At 38.4% G+C, this 24,119-nt stretch overlaps 1 protein-coding gene across 1 annotated transcript; it reads left to right on the forward strand.

Moving 5' to 3' along the window:
• Positions 1–246: 246 nt before the first annotated feature.
• On the forward strand, positions 247–19,636 carry B3GNT2 (UDP-GlcNAc:betaGal beta-1,3-N-acetylglucosaminyltransferase 2; the record flags this gene model as incomplete). Its single annotated transcript, XM_080341667.1, has 2 exons — positions 247–271; positions 18,434–19,636. Exon 2 carries the CDS (start codon positions 18,443–18,445, stop codon positions 19,634–19,636), a length of 1,194 nt encoding a protein of 397 aa, XP_080197793.1. The 5' UTR covers positions 247–271; positions 18,434–18,442.
• Between the last annotated feature and the right edge of the window lie 4,483 nt (positions 19,637–24,119).

Below are 24,119 nucleotides of genomic sequence, written 5' to 3' on the forward strand. Positions count from 1 at the left end.
CGGTGGGGGCCGAACGGTCGGAGACGCATATATTTATTTGGGATTTTGAGACTTTAAAAAAAATTATTTTCTCTTCGATGTGGGAGGTGGCAGGCGGTGAAAACGGTGGCGTTAAATCACGCGGACGGGGGGGGCGTTAAATCTGTCCCCTGGCGCACCGGAGCATCGGCAGCAACCGGCACATGTTGCAACAAACTCGGCGAGAGGAAGGCAGAGGCACCGTCTGCCGGCATGGATCAAACTTAGGCCAGCTCAGCCGAGTTAAACAACCGTATGTTTGTCGTCGCCTTTCTTTTTTTTTTTTTTTTTTGGTGGTGGGGAGGAGGAGTCGATGGTGAAACCGTGAGCTTTTTCCAGAGAAAACCTCAGGCGTAGGGTTGCTGCAGTGCTGGATGCTGCTGCAATCCTCTCCTTGGCTGGAGGAGAGAAACGGGAGGACGCGGGCACGGTAGCGCCCGTCGGGTTTTCTTCTGAGGCGGTGGCGGAGCTGGAACGACTCGCACAGCTCGTGGGGTCGGCTAATTAACAGACTGTAACCAAGTAGGTTAATTATTAATATCTGCGCAGTGTTAGGATTTTGCTGATACGGTGTGGTGGTGGCTCTAAAGTATATTCTTTGGTGAACCTGGAAGGGAGAAAATGCCGTTTTCACTAGAGTTGGCCTGAATATTTGTGCTCCTTCATGAGATAATGTTTTTTAGCTCTTTAAACTTCCTAAGACTACTATACCCTGTCAGGAGGGGATTTCAGGTCACTAGCTGTGATTGTGGCCAAACTGCAGCTCCCAATTCATTAGTCATCCTGCAAAAATTTATGGTGAACGTTACTTGAGTAATCCTTTCGTCTGTCCTCCCAAAATGCTTCATGCTGTTAGAGTTGATTATTAAACACTAGTGTTTAGTTTTAACTGTGCAACTTAGAATTTACTTGGCTCGGTTGCTTTTTTTCCCGGTTTTGTTTGTTTTTGTTTTTTTTTTTTTTATAGTATAGAATTATTTTGGACACAGTAGGTTTGGGCACAGACGAGCTTAATGTGACTGTGGAAGGATGTATGCATGCAATTATGTGCTAAATATATAATATGAAAGTTGTTGAGGAAACATTATTATACCATTCTCCTTTGAGGAAATTTCTGAGTAATTATTCCTCCCTGCCCTAAAGAGAGACGGCCTCAAATTTTGTTCCATTTTAGTGTTGCTTAAAGCAGTTTCGTGTTCTTCTTGCAGTTCCGCTTTTGAGTCAGACCGTCATGCTGTCACGAAGGGGTGTGTACGTGGGTGGGTGGGGAGAGCGGATGACACTCAGGTGAGTGGGACAGTTGGTGCTTCCTTCAGGTGACCAGCCCAGGAACTGGCTGGGGGCAAGGACTCCCTTGTCACCTGGATGAGCCAGCCTGATGCCTCTTGAAGCCCCCCAGAGGAGTTGAATTAGCTCTGAATTATTACCAAACGCGTGGAGGAAACAAAAGGGAGAATCAGCAGATGTAATTTCTAGCTTTTCTTTTTTCTGGGGCTGTGAACAACCTGAAAAGAGAATGGATTCTTTAGGAAACAGTATTGCATTGGAGTTGAATTACATTACAGAATGTTTGCCTCATACTTCAAAATATAATGCTGTCGGTTAGATTGAAAATCTTTTGGCTTAAAGGAAATCCTGTTTCTGCTGCTTGCTTTGAACATGTGACTTTCTTACCTGAGGTGTTGAGCAATACTGTTGTGTGGCTATAAGGAAGCTACAGACACTGCATAAAGTAATCAAAAATTAGGATTTGTTTTAAGTAATTTTGTCATCTGTAAACTGGTTTTGCTTGAATTTTTGCTTGTTTCTTTTCCCCATATACTATAAATAGATGAGGAAGGAGGAGGAAAGTGAGATACAGCAGCAAGATGACAGTGCTGAAGGGACTTATTTTGAAGGTCATGTGTTAGATGACTGGGAGTCCTAGCTCGTTGTCTGATGCCCTATCGTATGATAGATACAGCTCACCAATCTCCCTAGAGATAGTTCCTAATGAACACAGTCACTGTCGGTCGAGAGTTTTATTATTTTTGCCCGTAAGCTCCTCCTAAATCTTGCAAACACTTCTGGGTAATGAAAATGCTGATGGGGAGATCAGTATAAAGGTGGTACTTAGTCAGAAGGGCTTTAATGAAAAATGGGAAGTGGATGAAGTGGTTTTGTATTCTACGCTGACAAATATATGCAATTGTCTGCATGAATAAGTTACACTGTATGTGGGATTAAAAGTGCACGATTGGAGTCTTCATCTTTTTGCCTACCCATCATACTCCTTGGAGAACCAAGTCTTTCAGATGAGTGCTCCTCCATTGTGACTTGTCAATGCCAAGAGCCTTTGCAGTTGTCATTTTACTGCCACCTGGTGCAGCTACTTTTGTAGTGGGACTAGCTCTGATAGTGATTTTTCCTGTCGGTTGTGTTAAACCACTTGAAGGAGAACAAATGGTGATGATAAAAGACAGTCTGCATCAGTGCTGATCGTGTTGAAACATGCGATGTAGTCATATGTCTCCTAGCACAGCCAATATTGTCATTATCACAACAGTCAAAGAGCAGGGGTGGCTTGTCTTTGATACATGTACTTGACTGAAATTTCTGTAGCCGTATTTCTACAAATTAACTAAAGGAGAGGAAAAAGATTGAGCAGTATTAATTAAAATCCTCAGCCAACTTCTTTGGTAACTTCTTTTTCAGTAGACAGCTTCATTTTTGACACATGTTTCAAATTGTCTTGTAAAATCTTCAGACAACTTGTGAAGCTAACTAACTTCACAAAGTTAGTTACTAGATCGACTCTTTCTGTGTGCTATCAGACTCGTGGGTTTTGATGTAAAGAGCAGCTCTGTCAGAAATGCATCATAGATTGATGTGCCAGATCTATGTTTTACTGGATTTGGTTATATCTCCGGCTATAAAAATTCTATTAATTTCTTATTTTTCAGATGAAGCATTTGTGCTGTAAATAGTAGAGCCTGGTAGGTTTCTTGTAGGTTTTTCATACACTTAATGGTATAATTCTAAATCTTGCCAAAAATAGGCCAAAGGAAAAAAAAAGGCTATTGGCCAGAGTATACTCATTGTGACAGCAAAGGTTTATTAATCTGTTTTATTTGTTTTGATCATTGTGTTTTTGTAGAAAGCACAGAATATAGAGAAAATATGTATTTCATTAGAATAATGAGCCTTTAAATGTGTCTGGTTCTCATGTTAATGTTTCTGGAAGGCCATTAGGATTGGTCACCTTCCAAAAGCTTGAAACTGTCTTTGTCCCTTTCATAGGTTGTTGGCTTGGGATTTTTTTCCTAGTATGTCTGTTTTATTGTATTTTCTATTACTATACAGTAGAAGTTGCGTAAGTAATTTTGAAGCAGTAGGTATCAGTTTGCTTTTCAAATTTAAACTTTTATAATAGTTTTCAAGCATACGCAGTTTTAATTCCTGATGGTTGTTTGTAAAGTAACAGTTTTAACCAAAGTGTTAACAATTGGTCTAGGAAAAACGTGTAGTTTTTACAATTGTGCGCATGAGGAGTCGCCAGATTAGTATTTGATGTTTCTAGTGCATCATAGGCTATATTCAGACAAGTGCTTCACATCATTTAGAGAAAAAAATGGGCTTGTGAATGCAGTTAACAAAAATTACCGATGTAATCTCCCTGTTACACCATGTGTTGCCTCACAAATATATATCTAAATGTTTGTTTTATCAATCTACTACTACTTCACAGCTGCATTGCACAATTCTTGTGTGTTAAAACAACAGCAAAAAAAAATCAGGAAAATATGATGATGATATAATGAAATACAGGCTCTTCCCATCACTTCAGTACAGAAAGAACAAGTCACAACTGAAAGGTGTGGAATAAATCTCTGAAATATGTACAGGCACATCTTGATCTTTAGACAGGAAGAACTGACAAGTATATTGGGCTTGGCCATGCACTTTTGTATTTTTCACTGATTTCATTGGGCTTTTTAGGATTTTAAAGTGAGTAAACCTCTCCAAGTCTCCTGATCATGTAAAACCCAGTGAAAAGACTGGATCATTAAAATGTCTTCTGACAAACTGTACAAAAGAATGATTGAATTGATGTCTCATGAGAAACAATTAGCATTTAAATAAGGAAAAGAATCCCAGTGTGTGATGGGTGTGGTGCTGAGATTTTTAAAAGGAGAATTGATGAAACAATTTCATCAGCAGTTGGTTAAGAAAGCTTTTGTTGTTTGAGAAAAATACAATAGTAGGAGCTGAAAAGCATTTAACTTGGAAGTAGTTTTGTTCGTCTTTGTAAATAACTTCTGAAATTTAACAGCTGCTCCATCTTAAACTCATAGAAGAGTTACTTTGGGAGTGGATTGACTAACTGAATTTGTAAATCAGCTCTCTAAATCAAATGAGAAAGAATTCCTGATTATTTTTTTTTTACGTGGATAAGTGGTTTTATTATTTTTCTATAAAAGATGAGTTCTTAATGGCTTATGAACCACCAGAGGATATACGTATTTGTATGAAATTACGGTAGCAGTGCAGCAGTGACGGTTGACGTGCCTGGCCAAGATGTGTGCACTCATGGGACGATTGGCTTCCTGCGCAGACACCTGTCACTCATCTGTGCAGGGTTTGCTGCTGACAGCATCCTGTGGGCTGGTGCAGTTTTGAGGAGCAGCAGCCAAAGCAGCACTCCTGTCTGTGCCCCCCGTCTGTTGTGCTGGCTTAGCTGTTTGTGCAGCTGTGTTTTGAGCTGAATTGAGGAACCAAAGGGTTTATTTGCTTGTCTTGAGGGTTATACATAATGTGAGTTATGTAAATATGGGAATTCATGGACTGGGAAATGGTGGGACTTCTTAATTCAGTTTAAGGAGCAATGTGGCTGATTGTCAGACTATACTCTGAATTTAGTGCTGTTTTAATCTTACTTGAACAATGATATTTTTTTAATCTGATATTTGAATGTTAGCAAATGGTAATGGAAGACTGTCTTCGGGATGTTGTTGATTTGCTTTTGAATAAAAACAATTGACAGACATGCAAAACATCTTAAAGGGGATTACTCAAACCACTCTCAAATGTAGTGGATACTTCACATTGCTTTACAGAAGTTCCTGCTTGGATTTAGGAGTCTCTAATCAGGTTATGTGCTTATCTGCCGTTAACAAAAACAGGAGTTAGCTGCCTAACCTGCTTAAAGATCTTTTACAAATTCCTCCTGGTACTTACATGCATCTCTAACTGCCTAAAACTGGTGGAGAAATTGTTCCCTTTTTGTTAAACTTGATAGGCTGGAATGAGACCTGTATCTCACCTTTTACAAGTTTGAAGGAGGAAAATGAACTTCCCTACTTAGAACTCCACTGTTTTTTCTAACCTTGAAATGAATTATTCGGAAAGATTAAACCTTTTTTTTTTCCCTGTACTTGTTAATGACACTTGAAACCAAAAACAATAGAAGGCAAACATATATTTTCATATATTTGCATTTTAAAATGTAGATTTTGCATTCTTAAATACTTACTTAGTTCAGTACTGTAAATTTTGAGGCAGATCCCAGAATTCTGACCTGCTCTTCTGATTCGGTATATGAATTTAGTTTGAACTGACTTTTGATTGAGTAACCTCATAGCACTTGCAGGAAAACGTCTTGAGATGACTGGGGAGGTTGTCATCCCATCACCCAGGTACTGATGGCAAAGGCAGCATCTTGTGGAAGTCAAATTGAAAACCAGTGTCTGTTTACTTTTAACCCCAAACTAGCAGGTTATCAGGGGCAGTGACCTTATGACATCCCAAGTAATAGCCTCCTTGCTTTTGAAACATAGTTTTTAGTAGTGTGGCTTATGACAGTATTAATGTGGGCAGGAAGACAAAGCAAAAGTAAAATTTTGATGACCTGCAGTATGGTGCTTAAAGAATGGCTTTGTTAGTTGACTAGATAGTGAATGCTCTCTATGCAGACATAAAGGTGGTTGGAATATGGTTAAGGCAGTAGTAATTACTGGTTTTAAGATAAAGTTGGAAGAGATGCCAGAAGGAGATGAATTGTCTTATTTGTGGAAAATACGGTTATCTGCATCTTGAACAGGTATACAACATCACTTTTCTTATGTCAAATACAGTATAAAAGTAAGAAGATAGTGCCTCTCCAGCAGACTTTATGTTTTTAGATTTCCATTGCAAACCTGACTGATGCTTTCAATGTGTCACTTGTTCTTTATTCTTCATTACCAGAACTAGCATTGATCCGCATATTGAATATCTGTGAGGAAGGTAGTTCATTATCTACTTCCTTAAGTTTCTGGTAATTATCAGAAGATAACACTCCAGCAGATGATACAAGGAGTAGTGGAAACAGATGGGTCATGCTAGTTCAGTTGCTAACCAACTGATTTGATAACAAAAAGTGTTAAGAGAAATTCAAACCCCAGGGTGTGTCTGGATAAGGTTGAGGTTGCCTAAAGGCTGCTTCTCATGGACCAGTGTTGATGCTTGGCTGACCCAGCCTGTGAGACCTCTGTGGATGAAGGTGAGAACAGGATCAGTAGCGTCAGGCTGCCATGGCAGTGTGCTGGTATATGAAAGCTTAAGCTGATTGAAAGTAAGATCTGCTGTGGTCTTGGCTTTGTGAGTCTTACGTCTCCTGCACTGTTACTGGTGTTCGTGCAGCATAGTAGCAAGCAAGTCTTGCGATGTGAACCAGCTAAAAACTAACTACTGCTTTATTGCTAGGTTCTTTATTGTCCTCTTTAGCTCCCGGAACTGGCTCACTACAGTCAAATATATGCAAAGAGGGGTAAGACTGTGCAGTTTATAGGGGAAGGAATACATTACAGGAATGTGTTAGTCATGACTGAAACTGTTTTAAACTGTCATGGAACTTTACCTCCCAACTTGTACAACGTGATGGATGACAGTTTTCTTCCAAGGAATATTTCTCTGCTGCCACTCAGTTAAACCTCTTCTCGTGATTCTGTGTAATTTACTGTACATTTGCACTGAAGCCTTCTCAAATGTATGTAAAAACTGAAGCCTATAAATCAGAGGCTGGCAGCTTTGGGTTATTCCTAACAAATTGGACAATGCAAAGAATCTAAAGCTTGAACTGACCTTAGCATGACACATAATTCTTTTTTTGTGTACTGGATTGGGAAAAACAGGCCACACTTACTGCCACAGGCCCTCAAATGCTGAGGTATTTAACTTTAGTTTTTATAGCAAGCTGAGATCTTACCCTTAGTTGTCAGCATGAAAGCTCAATTACTATAAAAAGCCCAAAACAAACCCAAACCCAACAGCCTAACCCCTTTTTACTCTTAAACAAAGAAACCAGCCTTTTTAAAATCACAAGTTATTTTGTACATGCACTTAGAACACCTTCATAGATGTTTAGTGTGGCTGCAGGTGTTAGCACAATGTTCTAATTTATAGGAACACTACCATGGTTTAAATTGCCTTATACAAATGTTCTGTACATGTGGAGCTTTGTTGATTTTTTTTTTTTTTTTTTATCCCTGTAGAAAATCATGGCCAAAATGAAGTAGTTTATACCAGTAGAAAAACTTGAATATATATATTAAACCTGGGACTGAGTTTACAGATAATTTTTATAATGACCAGAGAGCTTTTCTTGCATATACCTTTATCTTCTATAGGAACACTTGAAACAATTAAAATATGAACTGAATGGTCTTTCAGCCAATCCAATAATTTAATTTTATCAGGTATAAAAAACATATTTAGCCCTTATTTTAATTGAATTCAGTAGGTACACAATATTTAAATATCTTCTTAATTAAACCCAGACATTTTGTGAGAGGCATATCAACTTAAAATATAGACAGAATTGGATGATTTGAGTGTTTCACTGGTAGTTGACTTTCTAATTTAAAAGGAGTGAAAGAGTAGATCACTCTCCAGTTGAAGGTCTTGTGACTTAATCAGTTTGATTTCGAGTTGGGAGTGTTCAATTTGAGGCAGTGGAGATCTGATGCTATCTCTTCCATCTGCAAGTATTCTGTCAGGCAAGAATTTCACATAATGTGCTTTTAATGAAGTTAAAAACAAGTTTTCATTGTCCTGAATTACTTTGTAAAGATATCTTGATGCAAACTTGGTGGGTGTTGCTGCAGTATTTCTAAGCAGCAGTATAAAATTAACAAAACTTGCATCTCATAGTTGCTATTTCAAATGGCATACCTTAAAAGGTGACATTCTGGTAATTTCTCTTTCCTGTTTGAGGAGCTAGAGGGAGGGAAGCACCTGGAATTAGTTAAAATTGTGACAGGAAACATAGCAGTAGTATAGCTTACCTGAAGATTTTGGGGTTCTGATATTTAGAACTTACCATTCAGCAGTAAATGAACTCACTGTTGAGTCATAATACCACAGTCAGAACCTGACATTAGTAGTTTCAGATGGCAGTCAAGTAGGCTGTTAGGAGTAGGGAGTTTTGGGTTCTCATTGTGCTTTTACAAACTTTGTAATGCATAAGATAAACCAGTGGTAGAGCTGACAGGGGCCCATGTTTATTATTGTAGCTACTGTAAACTGCTCTGTGACACAGCTGAGTGCATGGGTGAGAGTTGGGTGGAGTGACAAATGGTGAGTAACAAGGAAGCAGTACCTTTAAGGCAAAGGGTGAATTGAGCAGGTGACCACAAAAATGCTTGTTTTATGGGAAGACTGGCAACTTTCTAACAATCCTCTTTCCCACTGGCAGTTTCAGATTTATTTTACTACTTATGAGAATTTTACTACTTGTTTTCATCAGTCCATCTCTGAAGAGGGGGGCAGAATCCATCTGGGAAAGGAGTTGTGCCATGGATCAGATAAGCAAAGTAACTTTTAAAGTACAGCAGAAAACTGCTTAAACCATTTATGATTCTGTGCAGTATAAGCTTCCTTCCCTTAAATTGTAGGGCATGGTCTGGGAGTAGCCGAGAATGAGAAAGCTTTCTAAGCTAATGGGAATACCCGAAGATGTATGTGGGAAAGAGTTATTTCTCAAATTTTGTGGTTACTTTTGGAAGTAATTCTCTCTCAGTATGTTTAATAAGATTTGAGCATACTATCTGGCTTGTGCCTTATACCAAGTCCCATTGATATATGGCTCTAAAAAAGTCTCCACAAATTCTTATTTGTGAGCTTTAAGTACTAAGTGCTTTTTTTGTTGTTGCCATATAAAAAAATAACTTAATAGAAGTGGAGGGGGGGAATTCCAGAATAGTCAAAAATGCAAAATACTTCCAGAAATAAAATGGCTGGGCTTTCTTACTGTGGCAAAGAAGGAACAGAGGACAGATAAATGTTCGTTATATAGCTTGTGGGGTAAATGTACACAGGGAAAATAACTGCAGGGTTGTTTTCTGGTTATTGTATTTTCCAAGAATTTCCCCTCTTGTGTGATGATAGAAAAGCAAGTAATTAAAAGTTCTCAGTGTGTGAAAAATTGAGGGATTTGTCAGCAGTGGAATTCATAAAAGTTGAAAATATTAGTGGGTTCAAAGAGGAATTGGACAAAGGGAGATTAGGTTCAATAATATGGTTCAAATGCAGTTCCTGGCCCTCTAATATCTTACTACAGAAAACCAGGGGAGTATTATTAGAGAAATACCTCACTGTACCGTTGGGTGTTTTTGGGAGTGAAGTTTTCTGTTTTTTTTTTTTTTGTTTGTTTGTTTGCTTTTTAAGCAAAACATGCAAATGTTATGAAGATAACTAGTGGGAAACAGTGTGAAATTAGATCAGCTTTTATTCAAATTGTGTATGGTTCTTTATGCCTTGGGCTAAGTTTTAGGAAAATACAAGCACATCCTTCCCCAGTCTTGCTATTTATTTGGATCTTGGAATTCCATGTCCAAGTTGCACTGGTATCTTCTGGTATTAAAATATTGAAAGAGTAGAATTTCTCCCAAAACTAAGTAATATGCTGAAAGATGGCTCAAAGCAGGTATATGCAATTAATTAAAACTAATGTTAAAATAAACATTAACTACTCTGAATATCATTTCACTTTTTGATGCTTTCTGTAGTGTATTATCTTGGTAAGTTTCCTCCAACTGGAACATTTTTTCAGAATATCTGTGGTCTTTGAAGAACATGGAAAACACCCTGTTACTCAGGGGGAACCACTGTGATGTGCTTGTGCAGAAGCAACAGAATACTGATATTTGCCAGTTCTTATGATGTTCTTTTGTAAAAGTGGACTTACGTAAAGTTCTGAGGTGAAAAAGATACACAGTTTTGTGTAGTTAGAAAAATAAAGAGGTCGAGTTCTTTAAAGCTGGAAATAGCACAGACTTTATAACAGCCTGGGGCTCTTAACATCTTTGTGCTCTAAAAACTGTTGTTGCTCAATCCAGGAATCTCACTGAACAGAACTGAGATATTGGGAGAACTGATGAATCTCATAGGAGGTTAGAGGGACTGCATAGAGCTTGTGATGTATTTAATAATAACAATAATAATCTTAAAATTATCTTCAGAACTGTGATGTCACTGTTGTGTGCACTGCTAGCACTACCAGAAGATATGCTGCATGTACAACTGCTATAAGGGATATCAGACTTCAAAATGAAGTTACATGGCAAGATCCAAGTATGCCATAGCCCCAGTTATAGCTAGTGTCTGCAAAGAAAGGTATTATCTGTTAGCTAAGTGAATTACAGCTTTGTTTTGCCAGATTCCTGATAGTTTAGTCCTGAACCAGTAGAGTGCTAGGTGTAATACTTGAAGGTAGTATAGATTCTTTTATCTTTTGTCAGCCCTAGTAAGTAAATGGACTTCTAATGCTTGGGTTTGGCAGTCAAATAATGTAGACAGGTTACTCAGCCCACTTAGAAAATACAGCATAACTCCTGTCCTCAGTAGGAGATAAAAGTATTTGCAGTTTAAGGTCATGGCTTCTGTCAGACTTGAAGGAGGTGGAAAAAAATAGATATTTTACCTTGCATCTGTATGATCTGTTCAAAGAATGATGTTATATGACTGTTTGCACCAGGGTATAAGTATAATGTTGTCATTGCTGTGATGCCAGATTGCCTCTTGTTGGAGGGTGGGAGGGATTATGGATCCAGAACCAAGGCTCAGTTCCTGGTGTATTATCCCTGCTGAAGAGGGAAGATCGGTCTGCTCCCCTTCTCTCTGCTGTGTGCGTTCACTGCATCTGCTGTGGTGCTTATCTGGTGTGCATCTCTGGTCTTTTGTTACTGGGTTAGTGATGTGAACTGTTTTACAGAGGGGCCTGGCAGAGCGCTGGAGCCAGTGCAATGGAGGGATTGGACCTAAGTTCTCTGAGTCAGAAAGGGAGGAGGAGAAAGTCTCCATCAAAAAGAAGGGTCAGGCGATTAGATCAGTTCAGCTGCTTGTGGATCAACAGCCTGGAACTGCTGTAAGACTTGAGGGTTGAGGCAGGTAGTCGGGTTAAATGTATTGTTTTTCTTTTGTTCTGGGATTGCATGAGCATTCTTAGATTTGGTGTACTGGCCCGAAGTACAGATTTGCTACTATCGCTGCATCTGCTCTGGAGTGCTTTGCTGATGCAGGTATGATGCTAGTGTGGGTATATGCAGTGTGGAAAGGAACACCACCTGAGGTAGTCTACATCATACTATCTGGTATTTCTTTCGCAGGGGAATTGTTAATTCTCAATGCTACATATTCAAGCTGTTTTAAGGGAGTTCTACTTTGGGTGGTTTGCTTAACTGCAGATCTGGATGATACGTTGCTGTTAAGACTGCTTACTGGTAGTCACAGCCTACTTTTACTGCTGTTGAGATTGAGATTATAATTCATAACCAAAAGCATAAAGAATGTTTTAATAGCAAAGGACTGGTCTTGGAATGAATAAATTGATGTTTGGTACATCTAGAGACATCATCTAAACTTATTTTTAAGCAGAACTATAACCTTGAAAATGGCTGTTGTCTTACCTGTCTTTTGCTCCCTGAAACTTTCCTCCTTTATGTAATAAACAGGAATACTGTGTTTTCTTCATCTTTCTGGAAGAGTTTGTGGGTATGCCCGTGCTGTGCAGTGGAATGGAGCATGGTCACTCTGCCACCACAGGCTACGTTGCCTTTTGAATGCAAGCGAACACACACCGTTCAGGATTGTGCTGTTTGAACCTACTTGCTGACCTGAAACTGCTTTTAAGGATCCTTGCTGAGTCATGTTGCACTGCATCCTGCCCAGTGGTGGTTTTAATAAAATTTACCCCTTTATTTGAAAGGGAAATGATGCAGTCTTCCTGCAATAACAAGTAATACCTTTTTAGGTGTACAAGTTTTAGAAAGTCACCAGCAATCTGTCTGGTTACATAACTTATCATGGGCATCAGTACTTAAGAGAAAGGAAGATTACTTTTCTGTCTTTATGAAAGCACATGAAGTAACAGTTGCTTTTCTTTTTGTAGATCCCTTCTGAAGGCTTATTCTTCCATTTCATGCTATAGGTATACTCTTACTGCATTGCAAGGAAGAGCTTGGGATGGATTTTCATCTCTCTACAGAGACTGAGGTAGTGTGTATAGTGCTGCAGAAGAAGTTTAAATGCAGAGGAATTGGGCATCTTAGTAAGAGGCTCCACTGGTTAGGAACCTAAATTAAACGTCAATTACAGTCAACAAATATTATCAATATTTGGTGTATGATTATACGATTCTTTGGTGTCCAGGCTGCTAAATAGAAACCTAGAATAAAAGGAAATTCTGCTTATTTAGGCAAGTGGCATTCCTGAAGCTATCTTATGATATCTCAGTTCATATGTAAGCAAGCAGTAAATCCTCTGGTATTTTGACGGCTCAGCACGTCTTATTGAATATAAGCAGAATGAAATAAGTTGGATACAAATGTGGCCTGACTTTTCAGGAAATAAGTTTTGTGTTATTTCATGGGTAAAATTGGTAGAATTGACTGTCCAAATTTATCCATTTGCCCCTTGTGTTAATGCTCATCAGTGCCTTCCTTTGTTTTGATGGTATTTCCAAAAGAGCACCTGCCTGTGCTACCTTGAAGGTTTTTACCATCTATGGTAATATAGCCAAGTAAAATGAAGTAGTGCCTTGCTGAAAAACTGTAGGAAAGAAAAACTACTTCGTAGTTCAGGGCAATGCGTAGCATCTGCCAAAATCTGGTTGTTGAAGTTCCAAGTCTTTAGAACTCCTATTTGGATTGATTATAGGCTGTACGCAGTGACTGCAAATCTAGGTGCGCTTGTTTTGACATCTTGCTATAGACGACTGCTTAATGTACCACCTGGATACAGTGTGTTTTGTTGTCCCTATCCCAGAGAGGCTTACTTTTTCTGAACTTTGGATTTTTAGCCATTTCTTTTCAACATCTTCATCTTCCTCTGGCCTTTTTGTCTCCTCCAGCTAAACCTCAGTAGAAGTTTGGGCTTGCTTTTGTGCATAACAATGTCTTAGTAGCATCAGTTAAAAAAAAAAAAAAAAAAGAAGTTAAAACTGTCATCACATATTTCACATACTAAATTTGTGAAGTCATTATAGAAAATAAAGTGCTGTAAACAGGGCTCATCAGAATTCCACAGAATCCTAATTCTGATGTGAGAAGCTCGAACTGATGTATTGCTTGTGCCCTTGTTTAGAGGCTGGAGCACTTAGATATACTTGTTCCTGGTTTTGACCTTGAGCATGACATTCTCCAGATGTAATCCTTCTCTTTTGTCAGGGTGTATCATGGCCCCTCTTTGTGTAAATCGTTGCCTCCCAAAAAGAATGTTGCTTCTATAATTAATTCCTGGAACTGAACGGAGTGTGCATACTTGGTTATTTAAGAAGAGTTTGGGCAATGCTCTTAGATATATGGTTTAACTCTTATGTTGTCTTCTGTGGAATCGACTTGGATTCCATCCTCAAGGGTCCCTTACAGTTTGGGAGAGTGACTCTGTGATTTTGATTCTTGTTTCATACAAACTCTGTTAGACTTCTGAATAGGTTCCTTACAGGCTTTTGGCATACGTTCACTCTTGAGATAAAGCATAGAATGATACTGTTTAAAAACAACCTGTGAACACTTTCTCATAATTTTGCATTAATGTTATTTGGACTTAAAGCTTTCTGGGTGTTTGGAATATTTTCTTGTAGCTCATGGCTTCTTTGTGTAATACCTGTGTTCCTTTTCTGTTGCAATTCATCTCATTTTATTGATTGCTGCCTGATCCCACAGTGAAGCTGTTTTTCTTAAAAAGTTCTGCTGGCTTGCCTTTTCCATCCATCTTTTGTTGCTAGTGCTGCTTTGGTAGCTCCATGAATCTGTTCCCTTCTATCAGTACCTTACTTTTGACAGCAGTGAAGTTGTAAGAGTGGAGTGGAGCTGAAGAGGGAAACACCTCCCTCCCTCTTTTCCTCCCATTTCTGCAGAATCAAGCTTTCCAAATATTGTATCTATAGCAGAACCTTGGTTTACCCTTAGTATGGTTAATGTTAACTCTTTTTTTTCCAGCCACATGGGTGTTTTCTAAAGGCTTTGAAGTTCTTTATGTATGGAGTGAAACTGATGTGTAACTGTGCAGCTGGAAGTTGCATAAGCAGAAATGAGATGATTTGTACAAACTTCAACTGATTGCTAGAACAGTCTTCACATCAGTGTAACTGAGAAGTTGAAAACAGGCGTTGAAAAAACTGTGTCTGGTCAGCTTTGAGTGTACGTAACTTTATTCACCTTACTCACTGAAGTTGGAATAAATTTCTGCAGGATTTTCTGTTCCTGAGGTTCTGTGTGTACTGTGTTTTTTCTTTACCAATATATGGTGTTTACTCTTGTGTTCTGCTTTTTCTGCTAGCTAGCTGTGTGTTCTAGCCTTTTTTAGCACCTAAAGCAGCAGGAATTTTTCAAATAGAGTATTGCTTTGTGTTGCTCATCTCAGTTCTTCAACAGTATTTGTATAAAAATGCATCAGATAGATTTAAGTATGAACCAGATCACTTTTAGTTTGCTTTTGGTTTCCCTAACAGATATGCTATTCTCAGTAGTTAAAGGAGGCAGCTGGGAAATTTTGTGATATTAATGCTGATAGAAGGAGCTGTTATTGGAATAGGAGAAAATCATTGTGATCTGTCCAGATTGCTGTAGCTAAGCTTTAAGTAGGAAATGGGCACTTGTCTTGTACTCTACAATGCTGCTCCTTAGCGAGCTGCCCAGTGCACAAAATCTCCATTGTTCTGACACTTTGGTTAGTCACTGTGTTGTCAGCAAAGCAGATGAAGAAATGAGATTTGTCTTGAGACATGGGCTGTGGGTGTGATTTGGGTTGTAATGCTGCATCTTGTGATAAATAACATAACTAGATGCGAAATTGTTGAGCTGGCATCCTTTTATTAAATCCTGCCTTCAGGTGTAATGATTAAAGCTAGTACATATTAATTGCAGAACTGAGAATTCTGTTTCAATTTGTAGAAATAGACTTTCTGAAGTCTTAATTGTTTTCTGTTCACAATTAGTTCAAAAATCTTGATCTAATACTATGAATAAGTCTTGTGTCATTTACAAAAAGATGACGTTTTTAACAAAACAATTTTTACCTTGTTTTCACTTGTTAGCCTCTAGTTTTCGTTTGGTATTTTTAATATAAGTTTTCTTAATGAATTGACAAGAAAATATGTCGATAGCTTTTGATTAAAAAGGAGAATAATGTTATGCAAAATTATGTGGGGAGGTGTTTATGCATTATAAAACTAAGTCTTGTGTTGATACTGAATGTCACCTGTTTCCTGTCTTTTCTCAGAAATATTAACTTTGTCACCAGTATTGGATAGTTGTTTTTTTATAAAAAGGAGACTGAAAATGCTGCTGGAAGTACTTATATGTAGGACTCATAGCATTTAGCATGCCTTATGTGATGGAACCACGGTCATCTTGCCAGACTGATATTTTTCAGATGAAAAGTTCTACCAAGTCTAACAGCATATGAAGATTTTGGTTTTTTTGTGTAGGATCTCACTGTCATTTGCTGCAGGGGATATTGCAAGGTTACAAGTGAAAAACTGAAAGATTAAGGAAGATCTTGTAGTTACAGAATTGGAGTGCTTGCCCAAAAGACTAAGCTATCGGAAGGATTTTAAGTGTCTTTGCAAATGGTGTTTCAGTGCATTCGGAACAGTCTTGGGTCAAGCATCCAAGTGACTTACTGAGGTGTTGAATACTTATAGCTTAGTAGCTGCGAGCTGCAACAGATGAGCTGTGTAGTGCTACTTATCCTGGAAAATAAGACTCCAGGGAGCTCTTTATAATGCTGTGTTTGTTAGCTGTTGCTGAGGGTTAGCTTCTCACCCCGTTGTCTCAGCAGTCCTGGGATCACAGGTCAAACACCACCTCATTTGTTGTAGTGAGAAGTGCTACAGAAACACTTGAGGACAGGGTAGACTGATGTGCTGGCTGAACTGCATGGAATAGTACGAAACATGGGACAGCTGCTTCTGTGTACTGAAAGGGAAGTAAAGAAAAATAGTATATAGTCATCTATCTGCTTTTAGTGGAAGCTGCTGTGGCAGTTGAAGGAGCAAAATTAAGGTTTGGGGTGGTTTGTTTTTTGTTTTGTGGTTGTTTTGGGGTTTTTTTTGGTGGTTTTTTTTTGTGAGTGTGTTTTGTTTGTTGTTGGTTTTTTTGTTTTTTAAACTCTGGCCAGACAGTGCTTTCTAACAGTTCAGTTTAGCTTAAATGATGGCACTGACCACCAGTATGCTTTTGTCTTTGAGGTATAGAAGAAAACTACTTGAAAATTAGAACAGCAAACTTCATAGTTGGCTGAGAACAGGACATTAAATAAAGTAGATCTGGCCTCAGTATATACAGAGATAAATATGCAGATGGTACATGAGATCAAATGAAGGAAGAATTGGGATTTTTCTCACAGTAGTCCTTTGTTTCTAGGAGTGCCTTTTAATTTAAATTAAAAAATACTTCCCCCCGTTGGATTTGATGAGAATCTAAGAGTTGAATGAGAGAAAGGGGAAAAAAAAATTTATTCTTATTTGTTGCTTTCTTACTAAATTTTGTGTTTAACTTGCTGAGGAGTAAAAGAAAGTAAGACTGGTCAAACCAGAAGACAGCAAGGGTCAGTCTAGCTCAGGTGTCTGGTGATGGCTGGAAATAAAATTAAAAGATATGCAAGTACAAGGTATACTTCTCAAGTGTACCTTCCTGATTGCTGTTGCTCTGTGACTTCAGGTCCTCTGAGGTAGTGTTTACAGCTGAGCTTTTAACAGTGATAACAAATCTTTTCATTTCCTTAGGTTTTTCTGGCCTTCCAATAGTCATTTATATTACTGGCAAATTAGAGCATCTTTGACACCGGGTTCCATATCTGACTTAAATGTAACCTTACTAACTTCCTTGTTCATTCTGAATTATTTTCTAGTCTGATGTTGTGAATTAGAATGGCTTGTTAAATTTTGTGTGGCTTGTACGTTGATATCCTCATGGGCTAACCAGTTTGACAAGCACTACTTCAGAGGAATGCACTGTTACCATGTTACTCTTTGTACTGTGCACCCTCATTCTGACAGCTGTGGAGGAAAGAGGAATTGATGCATTTTCTCTCATACTAAAAACTGGAGATGGGTCACAGAATAACCTTTGCTGCAACAAAGGGAGGTACACTTTTCCTGGTCTTGCATATATGTGAAATTGATCCTTTTTTAATTTCTCTTCAGTTTCTTTTTCCTTTCTAGGAATAATTACACTTTCACTTTCTGCTGCCATTCATGTCTTTTTCTAGTTGGAGTTAAACCAACCAAACAACAAAAATCAAAACCAAAATTCATCTTCTCTTCTGTCTGCAGAGATCTGAATATCAGCAATGCAGCTGGGTAGTTCTGTGTCAGACTCTCTCCCAAGGAACAGCCAAGTGACATGGACAGAAACGAATTGTGTGCTTTAAAATGCAGCTCTGCTTATTATGTAGTTGGAAGGTATAAGAGTGCAAGTATAAAAGCTTGAAACTTAATTTAAAAAATAGCTGACCTTATTGTATGGCAATTTATTCTATACCCTTAAGCTTGCCTTACTAGCAGAAAAAAAGTTTCTCTGCCTGCTTTTGCCAAGCTGAGGGCTCACATTCTTATTATTGTACAGTCAAGTGCTTCAAGAAGACTTAAATGAGGAGCAGAAACTGCTGGCTAATTTAGGCGTGTTGTGAAATGCTGTGTAAGATTCCTAACTAGCAAATGGAAATTTTACATTCTTTCCAGCTTCTTGTTTGCTGATGAAACCCCAAATGCCTACTAGCTGTAGGTGTGCATGTGTTAGAGGTAGACTAGTTTTTGCTTTTTTGAGGTGTAGGTAACCTCTGTTTTTAGGCTACTAACTTGTACGTTCTTTGCCTGCAAGTAGTTTGCATTTTTTATGACATTAAGAACTTGATAGGAAGAAGGGTAAAAATCTGGTTTTTTTTCTCTTTTCAGATATGAGAAATGAGTGTTGGACGCAGAAGGCTAAAGCTGCTGGGAATTCTGATGATGGTAAACATTTTTATTTATGTGATTGTGGAAGTCTCAAAAAGTGGCAGCCAGGAGAAGAATGCAAAAGGCCGTGTTATTATACCACGCAGCAAATTCTGGAGAAAATATACTCCTCACAAAGCTTATTGGAACAAACAGCAACAAAAGCTTGAACTGCTGTACAACCCTATCCTGACTGTGCTTTCCAACATGACTGTGGAAGAGAACTTACTTTCAAACTCCAGTGTTCTCAGTTCCTGTGACCCTGACCCATGGGTATCTTCAGAGGTTAGTGACTTTGCAAACTTGCCAGACAGATTCAAAGACTTTCTGCTTTATTTAAGATGTAGAAATTATTCCTTATTAATGGATCAGCCAAACAAGTGCAAACATAAACCTTTTCTGCTGCTGGCTATTAAGTCACTTACACCGCATTTTGATAGAAGGCAAGCAATTAGGCAGTCCTGGGGCAAGGAAATAAAATCGGGGGATGTGACAGTCAAAAGGGTCTTCTTACTTGGGCAGACCCCACCAGAGGATAACTTTCCTGATCTTTCTGACATGATAAAATTTGAGAGTGAAACCCACCAAGACATTCTCCTCTGGAACTACAGAGACACTTTCTTCAATTTAACTCTGAAAGAGGTGCTGTTTCTTAAGTGGGTCAGCAGCAGCTGCGCAGATGTCCAGTTTATTTTTAAGGGTGATGATGATGTTTTTGTGAATACCCATCAGATCCTGGATTACTTGAAGAGCTTATCAAAGGAAAAAGCCAAAGACTTATTTATAGGTGATGTGATCAAAGATGCTGGACCTCATAGAGAGAAAAAATTGAAATACTACATCCCAGAAAGTGTTTATGAAGGTTCATATCCTCCGTATGCAGGAGGTGGTGGGTTTTTGTACTCTGGTAATCTGGCATTAAGACTGAATAATGCATCTGACCAGGTACTCCTTTACCCTATTGATGATGTTTATACTGGAATGTGCCTTCAGAAGCTTGGGCTCGCTCCGGAAAAACACAAAGGCTTCAGAACATTTGATATTGAAGAGAAATACAGAAATAACATATGTTCCTACACAAACTTAATGTTAGTACATAGCAGAAAACCTCAAGAAATGATAAAGATTTGGACACGCTTGCAAGATCCACACTTAAATTGTTAAAGTAATGTGCGTAAGTGTCTTCAGTCCAAATAACTTTCCAAATTTGTGTCTGATTTTCTTGGTGGACCACTGAAGCTCTGTTTAATAGTTTTCTCTGGAAATGTTTTCCTCTGTTTTTGAAAATGAGAATAAATACTAAAATTTGAGGGGATGGCTTGAAGACTTGGTCCTGACTTCACCACTCTCCTGGTGGTCATTATGTTTCAAGCTTTGTCTTAATTTTAAAAAGGACTTCAAGAATGTAATAGCTGTTAGTGACTGGTTAGTTGTACTGAAAACAGGGATTGCCTACTACAATGCATTTTTCCCTAACTGTGATGGTGGAAGATAACTTTTCCATGAGTAGCATTTGTGTGGGAGTGTGTGGAAACCACTGTAATTTGAAAATTCAGAAATTGGAGGAATGTAGTTTTATGTTAGGTATGAAACACTCTTATGAGACTTTAACAACTGAATTTATTTTAATTTATAGTTTTCAGTCTTTTTGCACCCTGGAACAGTGTTTTCTCCTCTACTTAGGATCTTTTGTGCAAAGCGTGCCTGTGCCTGAAGGATTTACTCTATTAGTAGATGATGCTTTTTTTTTCCCAAAAAAAGCATAATCCTGTTTGAAACACCCTATAAAAGAGCTCAATCTATAAGGAAAAGAAAGAACAGATTTCGTTTGGGGCTGGGCATTAGGTACAGTTAGGTCTGCCCCCTGCCCCAGGCTGACTTGTTTCTTATGTGAAAAGCTACTCTGGTCAGTTCTTGTTTTCTGTTTTGGCACTAAACGTGATCAGGTAGCTTGATTTGATGCAAATAACTGAAATTGCACATTGCTTATGAGAGCATGGTTTGGATTTCCTGTAAAGTGGTAGCAAATCTAGAATTGTGCAGATCCTAAGAGTTTTGAATTTTGAAACAACCTTTGAAGTTGCATGATGTCTCATGTAGAGTTAAACATGTTCTCAAAACTCAGATTTTCTTCTGTATTTCCACATCTTGCTTATAAGAGTTATTCTAAATAGTGGTTGCTTCCTTTGTATATGTAGAAGTGCCTGTCTATTTATTGTTCCGATTGAAGACCAAAACATTTTCTTAAATATATTTTGTGTAACATTTTATTTGTTTAGTGTTGTCACTCAGATATTTAAATAGAGCATGATATTTTAAATCTGTGAGATGTGTAACAAGTTAAATAAAGCTAATAGTTATTTTTGAATTTGAAAAATAAAACGTGATTTAAATATTTCTTGTAATACTTCATTTGAGACATAATGTTGACTTACAGAACAATTGCACTCTACTGCGTGGCATCCAGTAACAATGCATTTCAGAAGTTCAGGAGCAAAAGGCTTTATTCAGGAACTTTCTCTAGCGCTTATATAGTAGACTATCAAGAAAATGCCGCAATTGTGCATGGATTTGTTAGATGCTCTAATAGATGGACAACTCTGGCAAGAGCCAAGGGAACACGAAGTGCTCTAGGAAAAATAGAATGTACAGAAATAATTACCTCTACAATAAAACTGCTTGTACAGTTGAAAGGAGTCAAGGAATGGATTGAACAACTGGCACTTTAGATTTTGTTTGAAATAACTTGGCAGCAACAACTCTTTTGGCTTCTTGACCTGCTTTCTTGTTCCTTCATTTACCTTGAAGAACAGATGTTGTGCTTTTTTTTGTTTAGAGAAAGATGAGGTCTTCTGATTTTCCACCTTTCTGTTCTGTAGATGTTCACTGATTCCAGGATAGATAAAAACGTGACTGCTCTGCTATTTTGCCTTGTCATTCCTCATGAGAAATTACACCTTTCTGAAAGAGCTGGAGGCTTTACATGTGTTGCTTCCTGCTCTGTTCTTCCTACCCATGCTAAGCACCCTGTTTCTTTCTAAATATTAATGGGATTTTTGTCAAGAGTTTGGGCCAAATGAAATATAAGTTATGATGATGATGGGAAATGCAAACAGAGTTCTGATGTTAAGAGTCTTCGTGGACTAGAAAGAGAGAAGAAAAGGAGGGTACTGTGGGATAACAGAGACATGAGGGAGAGAGACACAGCTGAGGCTGCTGAGCACTAAGTGCAGCGATGGTTGAGCAGGTTGCAGAAACAAAGGGACAGGAAAAGAGCCCAATAATTAAATCTTATGAGTTAGATGAGGTGGAGCACACAGGTGATACTAACCTATGAGTGAAATGGGTGAGATTAGTGGAGTACCGGCATTCGTTATTTACTTTATACCTTGCTGTAGCCATGAGATTAAAAACAGGCCTCTTGCGTAGGACACAACTGAGAATAAGGAAAAACAGTGTAAGTGGTACTTGCCAGGGAGAAATACTGTGAGAAGGCATCTACCCACCTTCTGAAGTCACAGTGAAGAGAAAGAGGAGAGAGGAAAAGCCTGGGCGGGTGGCCCCTGTGAGCTAAGGAGGTGAAAGGTACTGGAGAAGAAATTTGGCTGACTAGTCTTGTTTACTCTGGGTATGGAGAAGCACTGGTGACTGTACTGCCTGGTTGGGTCTCCAGTTCACTCCCATGGAGCAAGAAGACCTTGAGAAAGGTTTGGGAGTGTGTGGAGTAAAGAACAAGTGAAATAAATAAAAACAGAGATAAGGAAACAATGCAATCAAAAGAAACCATGTGTGGTGGGAATGAAAGATAAGTGTTTAAAAAGCAGATCCTGTATTAAGTGGTTGTGTCTGGGTTTGGCTGGTTGTGATTTGGGTCTTTTTGGTTGCTGGTTTTTGGAGCATTGCTTGAGTACTAGGTACTTCATATGAAAAGTGAATATAATGTAATTACATCTGGGATACTTTTTAATATAGACTGATTTCCTATGAAGTAAATTTAGAGTTGAGGGAACAATCAACAAAACTGGTAAATATATGGATTACTTTTTTTGAATTACTTAATAAAAAGTGATCTGAGAAACACAGAGAGCTAAAGATTATTTTTTTTTTTTTCTGAAGGGAGAGGAAAGAGTACTAAGATGGAAGAATGAGAAAATTTGACTATAATGAAAATAATGGGAATAATGGAATTTGAACTGAAATAAAAGGTGTTTAGATGAGCTGGTTGAATGCAGATGCAGTCTCTTTTTTTTTTCCTTCCCTGAATACAGCAGGGAAAATAAAGTGCTTCTGTGATTAAATGACATTGCATCAGGGTAAGCCATTAGAATCCATTAGCTTGTTTGTATAAAGGCTCAGGCCTTTGCTTCTAGGTCCAACTGGGAGGAGGAAATAGAGGCATTTGGATAAGGAAGGTAAATGAGCTAAAATTAATGCACAAATTGTAATGTTTATCTTCTAGAGAATGGAGTCCCTATTTCATAAATAAAAACTCTCTGCTGGTCAGTAACTTGGAATGTATGTACTTACACTTGGATCGTTTCCCCCCGCCCAGTTTTATTTTGTTACATGGGTTGACTGAAATGCAGCACTTGACAGGACTGGTGATAAGAGAATTCCTGACAGTCCATGTCTTGTTTTCCTGTAGCTCCACTTCATTGCAAACTGTATGCTGAAAGATTTAAGCAGATTTCCTAAATGTCAGGGATGATGAAATACTGAGCAGGTCAGTTTTTCTTTTGTTGTGCTCAGATCAGGTCTTTGGTTGCTAATCACAGTTTATAATATTTGTATTGGCCCAGCCTGTTCAAAGTAGTGTTTAAACAACTCTGGCTAGACTGTGCTGAGGAATGGCTGAACAGCACCTTGTGGAGTTTGCAGGCCAGCCTTTTCAAAAGATTTACAGTCTGTTTTCATATGTCAATGAAAACTTTTGTACCCTGTCCAACATCCGACTGAACGAGGTGAGTTGGACATAAGTGTGTATTTGTGTGTCAGCCTTAACTTCAGGGTCTGTTAACATTTATGTAAGTATGGAACAAACCTGTGTGATCTCAAATTTGGCTCCATTTTCCATACTTGTGTGTTACTGCATTTTTTTTGCATTGCCCTTCAGCCTAAGGACTTCAGACCATGAGTTATGTGCTTACAACTCAGCCCCTTTCCCAGCTGCAGGGGCTGGGGTGCTTGGCAGCACGCAGCATCATCACTCTCTGAACCGTGGAGAGAGGCCTCAAAACTTGCCTGTGTAAGTTTATAGCCCAAATTTCTCTGTTCAGGTCAGCACTAGCATGTCTGGGATGTGTTATAATTGCAGAGGCTTGGCAAGTGTCACACAGTTCTGACCGCAGGTGTATTGGAATGTCAGTTTTGTGATTGACACAAGGGGAATTCTGGCAGCCCTGAATGACAACAGAGAGACAGGTTTTCTGCTTTGGGGATCACTCCTGTTGGTGGTGGTTTAGTTCTGTAAAGTTATGATCCTAGGTCAGGCACTTCTCTCTGTCTTACCCTGCTTCTTTATGACAGGGAGTTCATATGAATATATACTGAATTTCCTGTCAAAGATTTATCAAGATAGAAATTTGCACAATCTCAAATTTTATAGAGAAATATCCAAACGGTTCTCTAATTTCTAGTCTTCTTTACT

Source organism: Nesoenas mayeri (assembly GCF_963082525.1).
Source record: "Nesoenas mayeri genome assembly, chromosome: 3".
NCBI classification, from domain to species: domain Eukaryota; kingdom Metazoa; phylum Chordata; class Aves; order Columbiformes; family Columbidae; genus Nesoenas; species Nesoenas mayeri.